Here is an 8,021-nt window from a genome sequence, read left to right as displayed (position 1 = left end):
AGATAGGAAGAGAAGGGTTTCAAAGCTTTTTATGGCATTCTAGGAATGTAACATGACTTCTTTATGTGAATGACTCTAATGTAGTCTTAAATGGCTTCTTAATTATTGATATTTGGTTGGGTTTCTGTTTCTTTGCATGCACAACCAGGATTGAACAGGGCTAAGAGATGTCTGGGATTTACATGACGAGATAATACTACTAGGATCTATCTAGATTCATTATATCATATTAAGACATTTCTCCCATGGAATCAGGAACATCCCAACCCAGTGCACATGCTAAGTTTCTACTGAAATTCAGTGAACTGCTGTGGTGTGAAATTAATTTTTATTGTCAGTCCCCTGCATCGGCAGGTCGACTCTCAAGCGCTGTGCCACCAGGGAAGCCCTATAACACTTTATATAGCTGAGAATTCATCGATCAGGATTTTCACTCTCATTGGAATCCACTACTTGCCTACGACAAATCGGACACGTAGAGTTCTCAGACAGCCAGCGATCAATGCAGTGAATATGATATTCATGGGAGCAAGGTAGTATGCGAAGCTTGCTGTTTTCTGTGTAGTCTGTAAGGCAAATGCTACAGGCTTTTAGTGCATCATTTTCACCAAAAGATCTTACAGCCAAGCTGTCAATCTGTGCTTTGGTGAGTCCTGTAGTTTGCAGATTATGGGAGGACCCAGAGTCACTTTCATCATATATTATTAGGCTAATTTGTATACCCCGTTGGCTGGTCTCTGATGATAAGTTTGTTTCTTCAATGCCTTCAAACATCAGTGAGCTAATTCCTGAATTTTCATCACTTGAGCTGGAACCAGAAATAGGACTAGAACTGGAACTAGACGTACAATTGGGGCTTGAATGCCAACTCAGTGTGGAACTTGAATGGGTATCATAGCTAGCATTTGAATCAGAACCAAATGTACCACTACTACTACCGTTAGGTGACTCTAGCCATTCCATGTTTTGACTTGGAGGTGAGACACTATGCTCTAAATTACTGTCACTGTCCATAAGGTTATTTGAGTTACTAAATTCTGTCATTGTCTGCCTTAACATGCTCTGAATTGGAACAGATGTTGTATCATTTAAGCTAGTATTTAACGTTCTGCAAACGGGATTTCTAATGGTATTGACATAAGCTCTCACACCTGCCTGCTCAGAATGTGAATACATATGCCTCAGTCCTCGTTCACTTTCAGAAGTGACAGTGTTGTTTGGTGTCTCAGATGTTAACTGAGTTCTACTAGCTCTGCTGTCTCTCTGAGAATATGCTCCAGAATGAACTTGTCCTACTTCAAGATTGAAGGGTATGGTTGGATATATTTCCCTCATTCCCCAAGATTCACCACTGCTGGTTGTATCTGGAGAATTTTCTCCATGAACGGCATTCCTTGTTCTAGAAGTTTCAATAAGACCGCTATTTTGCAACTCAAATCCAGTCATTTGCTGTGTCAATATTTCTTGGTGCTCAGTTCTAGAAAATCTCGCATTCTCACTTAGCAGAGGCTGCTCAAAATTCTGAGAGGGTATACTATGATTAAGTCTTTGTACAATTTCCCTAAGTGAACGTGGAGGCGACCAACTTTCAATTCTTGCTCTGGTTCTCCGATACTCTGGGCTCCTACTTCTTGCTCTTCTCTGACTTGTGGTAGGTGGGAATTCCATTAATGTTTCAGTTGTATCTTGTTCAGACATAGATGGTCTTGTAAATATTGATTCAGATTGTGGACTTTCCACTTGCCTTTGGCTGTCTTCCATATTTTCTCATCTGGGAAGTCTTGCAGACGCTACATATTCATTCTCTGGATTTGGACTCCCATTATCAAGGTTAGCATTTATTTCTAAACTGAATATGAACTGATCACTTTTAGGATTAATTTGGCTCTTCTCTTCAAGATTGTTTTTCTCTTTGTCCACTTGTCATATTTTCAGTTTGTCCAGAACAGTTAAGCCAGTCTATTAGAGAGTCACCACTAGACACGTCATCTGAAGAGTCTCCTCTGTCTGTTAACAAAAAAAATGGGGAGGGTGCATAAAAAACCACCAAAATTAGAACCATCATAAAATAGCACTCTGAAACTTTGTTTCAAAACAAACAAAAAATGAGAACTTAAATACTCAGATGTTTTCAACTGATTTCACATTTATAGAGTTAATATTTTATAAACTGCACTGTGTAGATTTATAAGTAAAGGTAGAAAAGTTTCGATTCCATCCAAAAAGAGTGAGCTAATCCTAGATAAACTTAGAGAATTTTTTAAAAAGGGAATCCAGAAGAAGTCTGTGTTTCAGTACTTCATCATATACACAGCCCTGTGTACCACTGTCGGAGGAATGTCAAGAGACTTTTTTTTCAGTCCACTGTCAAAACACTAATGCAATTAAACAAGGTAAACACCAGTTAAGGTACAATGCTAGTAGTTTAGTTCAGTTTACATTATTGTCTAATTTTCATTAGTCTCCAACATGACTACTTGTAGGCTCTTCACTTATGTGTTTTTGATAATAGATAAGCTGTTTTAAAATATAAGGTTATTGCCCAAACATAAACAAGTTTTATAGGTTTAAAAGTGTTTGCATTTTGAATACTTCTTAATGTTACCAAGATATTTAATTGACATTAAATTGAAGGTCAGATCAAATGAATAGACTGAACCTAGCATGGTACATATAAGACCATATTCAAGAGCCAAAGTATTATAGTATCCTCTTCATTAGACAGCAAAATCCTCTACTTCACACTGGAAGGGAAGGCACCAGACCTGAGGTCCGAGCAGGGTTTCTCAGCCTTAGCACTACTGACATTTTGGTGCTGGACAATTCTTTGTTTTGGGGAGCTATCCTTGTGCATTGTGGGATCTTTGGCAGCATCCCTGGCCTCTGCCCACTAGATGCTAGTAACACCCATGTCTCCCCTGTGACAACCAAAAATATCTCTAGCCATTGTCAAATGTCCCCAGGTGTTGAAGAGAGCACCATTGTCCCCAGTGGAGAATATTTCTGTTTGCTTTTTTTACATGTCTATGTAGAAAAAATAATTCAGGAAGTAGGAGGGACTTTCAGTTGAGGTAGAAAACCAAGAAAAATACAAATAGGCTACTTTGCACTGTTTCCCAATTAAAACAACGCAGATGTGAATCAGGAAAACAAACAAACATACCTTGACATGCTCACCAAAAATCAAGTAAATGCCAGTTCTTTTTATGAGAAGTTACTTACCAAATTAATGTAAGTCACTTCTGTATAATTTACTATTTACTATTATGAAGTTACTATTTCCTATTATGAAGTTCCTTATTCATCCCATCCGATTCCCTCCAAAAGCAAAATATACCTGTATTTTCATCTGAGTCTTGTGGTGCGTTTTCTTTAATTAGCTGAAGTCTTCTCAGCAACTCTTCTTCCGTACTTTCACCTGGAATGCCTAGAAGATTGTTGTCTCTCATAAGTTCGTAATCTTCTTCACTCAGGTTATTTACGAACCTGGAGAAATCTTCTTCCCGAACCAATCGGTCCGTTTGACTTATGTGTTGGGCCGAAACTCCATCTCCTTCATCGTTGGAATCCGAGTTTTCCACCTTAATAAACAAGTGGAAAATTATCTGAAATTCACGACGTGGTGTTGAAATTCACCAATGGTCGTTTCGTTTTCTTCGCTTTCTACTTCCTGCCAGAGTGTCCGGTTCCGACTCAGTCGGATGACCCTCCGCACAGATTCCTCCCTTCTCCCTTCCCGACTCAGTTCTGTGGCCCCTGGTGACGCAACAGTTGGGAGCCGCCTCTAGCCCAGAACTTGCTAGACGTTGCCTAGGCACCCATTATCTTCCCCGCTGTTACCGAGTAGGGACTGGATTCAGGTTAGGTTTCATTTCATTCAAAACCAGCCAATGTTACTGAGGGTTTATAGTGTACCAAGCACCGTGCTTCACCTCGTTTCACCCACAGGAGCCTATTCTCAGGTTTTCAGGCTCTGATATGCTTTATTTATTCGTTACATTCCATATGACTGCCTTCTTCAAAATGCCATGCCAAAGTCAGCCTAGTTCAATGCAGCAATTCTCATTTTCAGGTGCCCAGGGACCTCCGCCTTTTCTCCTCATGAATTTCTCAAATCCTAGACTCTCACTAAGAAAGCCCACAATTTTTGATAATTTACCAGGGCCCTGGCTGAGTCTCTTTAGTGTGTCCTCTCCCTTTTAACTGTTAATGGCTTCATCTTGCATTATATGGTCCTTCAGTCTTGTTTCAAACAAACAAGAAACACCAAAACTTTGGCAGGCTTTTCTGCTCAGCCAGGGAATTCCTTCTCCACAAAAGCATCAGGTTCATTTTTGTCCTCCTTTCTCATAAATATTATAAATAGTACTTAAGCAAAACTAGCCAGAACATCACGGGAACTTTTAGGACAGATACATAGTAGTTACTTTGTCTGCCACAGTGAGTACTGACTTTGCTGATTTTGTCGCATGTATCACCTGAAAGGCTTGGTGAAAATAAAATAACGCTCATTTGCAATGCTATCTGGAGGAGACCTCTAATTCACTCTCAGTACACAGCTTAGAAGTTGAAGGAGCTGTGTAAATTCACAGTTGTTGTTTTGTTCACGGTCCACAGCAGGCTTTCTTGTTTGTTCTCAAGGAGATGGAAGGATGGTAACTTTACTGGTGTGACGGTGAAGAATCTAAGTCTATGTCCTGCTTTTGACATTTGTTCCATGCCTCGTTTAACTTAAGCTAGAAAAATCAATCTTTCCCCTCTGAATCAAATCTCAGCAAGACTTTGGATGAGAACAGAATCCCCTAGACTACCCTGCCTCCTTTATGGACTTCTGAGTGTATTTGTTATCTTTTACTGAAGTTATTCTTTTCACAGGGGAACTCTGTTGTAAACTTGTTTGCTGTGCCTCAATCAAAACTAGCAGTATTATGAAAATTCAGCGTGATTTGTACTCTTGATGCAGGAAACCCTCACAATCGTTAGTGTTCTTGAGAGTGATTGATTCAGTTTAATTCAATTCAATCAATTCAAGTGTCAAGTATGTTTAGCGTTTGTTAAATGTCAGTCATATTATCGGATATTAAGATACAAAGATGAGTATATTTAAGAATCTGTTGTCATTAGAGTATAACAAACAATTGAGCTACACAGAGGTAAAATTACAGTTTTGAGGAGAAAGTGATTTGAGTGAGAGAGAAAATCGGTTTCACTGCATTTGGGTTTTAAAGGATGAATAGGAGTTTTCTAAGTGAATGAAATGGGGAAATATTTTCAAAAGTGAGAACAGCAACTGCTAACACTCATAAAACAACAAGGATAGTAGATTTTAATTACTAAAAAAAGACATTAGTTAAATTGGCAGAGCAAGGTCAAAAAATGGAGACCTTTATGACATGTTTAGAAGTTGGACTTTATCATTAGTGCAATGGAAAGATGTTGAAGTCTTTAGACAGTTGATGGTCAAATTTGCAATTTAGAAATAATATTGATAGTAGTGTTGAGGATGAATATGAAGGGCAACAGTTCAGATGGGAGGGTCAGAAATAGATAGAGGGCAGCCTAGGCTAGTGATGACAAGGATCTGAATCAGGGCAAAGGAATATGATTAAAATGAAGGACTTTAACAGATCTCTAGGCAGCAGAACTGACTAAACCTAGTAATATGTGGGAAAGAGGGAAAAGTGAGGAGGGGGAATATATGAGGGAAAGGCAGGGATCAGGATTACTTCTGTATTTCTGTCTTTGCTTAGTGGACAGTGGTACCAATAAGAAGTTACACCTGATTCTGAAGTTGTATGGTTTAGCTTAAGAGGGAGCATGATTGCTTATGATTAGAATAGTATGCAAGTTACCTGAAGATTCAGAAAGTCTTACAGTCTTTCCAAATTTAGGTACAGAAGCACATGAACTAATAGCCCCGGATGTTTGGTGTTCCCTGTAGTTGGCTCTCAGTGTCAATGACTCTAGCTTCCTGAACTATTTGTTCCTGGTTATGTCCCAATTCTGGTGCAAGTAACAGGGTATAGGGATCATCATCCCAGAGACCTACTTATTGACCTTGATTATTTAAATAGAAGCCACCAATATAGCTGTGCTTTACACTTAGTTCTCTCATGTCTTGACTTTCCTTCTGAGTATTGCAGTGTAGGTTCAGTAGTTTTTCCTCTGGATGGCAATATTGCTGCTTTGGCCTTTGTTCTATCCCTTGTCTTGATATCAGAAGTCTTCTGAAGATGTTTTTTCTTCACTTCTCATTTCAGAGATGGGAGGTGCATCAGGAAGTCCGGAGGTTGACTAGAGCATCACTCGAAGTTGAGTTGGAGGGGAAGAGGTTGAAGATGGAATGTTGCTTACTTTCAAACAGAGTCAAGCACTTAAAAATTTGGCCAATCCATTGTTTATGATGTGGTGAAAAAATGGGGTGTGTGTGAGCAGATTTGGCTGTTCTTTTATCCTGGTTGTAATAATGGAGTTCTGTAATCAAGAGTTTTCTTTTACTGACTCTGTCCAAGGAAGCTTCTGAACAGATTCTATGACTCAAAGGGAGACTGAAAATAAGCAAGAGATAGCATTCTCCCTGAATATGGGTAAAAGGAGTTCCGTGGCTTTAGAACTATAAGAAATGATCAAGACATATATTCCAGATACCTATTGCAGTATAACAGACCATTCCAAAATGCAGTGGTAGATACAATAGAAACCATGTTGTTATAGTCAGGACTTTGTGAGCTAAGAATAAAGATAAAGAATACTGGGGATGGCTCATCTCTGCTCCATCATGACTGGGCCTCAGCTGTGGTGGCTTGAATGATTGGAGATAGATTAGACAACTTGACTGGTGTCATATGTCTGGGGCCTTGGTTCTGGCTAAGTTTTCTTTGAGTCACATCTTTTGGTGCTGAAATGTCCAACCAAGATGGCATCTTCATTCACAAATCTGGGGCTTGAGTTGGGCTGCACAGGCTGAAAAATCTGGGGCTGGTTTCCTCTCTGTCTCTGTCTTTCTCCATGAAATTTCTCGGTGTAGTTTTGGAGTCTTAGCAACCTGGATATCTCAAAGTAGTTGAACTCTTACATAGTGAGTGGCTTCACCCAAAGTAAACATCTCAAGGGACTTGGCTGGAATCTGTAAGTCTTCCTATGACTTAACCTCACAAGTGCAAGAACACCTTTTCTCTTGCATTCTGTTGATTGAATAAGCCAGTGTATCAGCCCATATTCAAGAAGTGGGACACCACATTCTACCTTTCAATAGAGAGGTAACAAAGATTTTATGGTTGTATTTAATGTACCATAGCACATGATGAAAAAAATCTTATAATGATGACTTTTCAGTTTAAGTAGAAATTAATCTCTCCCTCTGTTTTCTGAATTGCATTATTCTCTGGGTAAAAATAAAAAAAGGGAGGACATAAAATCTGAAGTTCTTTGCATTCAGCCTCATTTTAAAGATGCCCGATTAAGGATCTTTTTATTATGTAATAGTTTTCCCACATCAGAGACCATTGGTAATATTAAGAGCTATTTACTGAGCAACTGTAATTGCTAGACACTCTGCTTGTGTTTTAACTTATTTGGCCTCAAGCCCCATGCAAGATAGGTATTACTATTCTCAGAGATAAAGGCATTGAGGCTGATGCAAATTAAGTGATTTTCTCAAAGTTACAGTAATAGATAATATGTTTAGATTCAAACAAGGTCTACAGGATGACACTCCCTGTTTCGCTCTACTCTGCTATGTTTAATGAAAACACAATTTTAGACATCATTACACAAACGTAGTAAAATTTCAGTTAAATGAGATGCTTGAATCATGTTTGAACATTTTCGTGTGCCATTTCAATTCTGCTTTGGAGTTAGTCTAGAATATCTTCATTTTAACTTAATAAAGAGTAATTTTAAATCAAGAAGTAAACATAATTAAAGCTTGTTAAGATATTTCATATATTTATGTCTTTTTCTTTCCCACCGGAAGGATGGGTTAAAAGCTTGAAAGCATTGATGCAGAAAAATGAATATAA

At 38.7% G+C, this 8,021-nt stretch overlaps 1 protein-coding gene across 1 annotated transcript in view; it reads right to left on the bottom strand.

The window, feature by feature from the left end:
• Nucleotides 1–414: 414 nt before the first annotated feature.
• LOC309807072 (E3 ubiquitin-protein ligase RLIM-like) overlaps nucleotides 415–8,021 on the bottom strand; it is a gene marked incomplete at both ends in the record, with an annotated part of 51,864 nt that continues 44,257 nt past the window's right edge. Inside the window, 4 exon segments of the mRNA XM_082626284.1 lie at nucleotides 415–1,767; nucleotides 1,771–1,897; nucleotides 1,899–2,007; nucleotides 3,338–3,581. Of these exon segments, the coding sequence (XP_082482410.1) occupies nucleotides 415–1,767; nucleotides 1,771–1,897; nucleotides 1,899–2,007; nucleotides 3,338–3,581 (1,833 nt within the window).

Source organism: Mesoplodon mirus (genome assembly GCF_964341445.2).
Source record: "Mesoplodon mirus genome assembly, chromosome: 1".
NCBI lineage: Eukaryota > Metazoa > Chordata > Mammalia > Artiodactyla > Ziphiidae > Mesoplodon > Mesoplodon mirus.
This window is presented reverse-complemented; position numbering and strand designations above follow the sequence as displayed.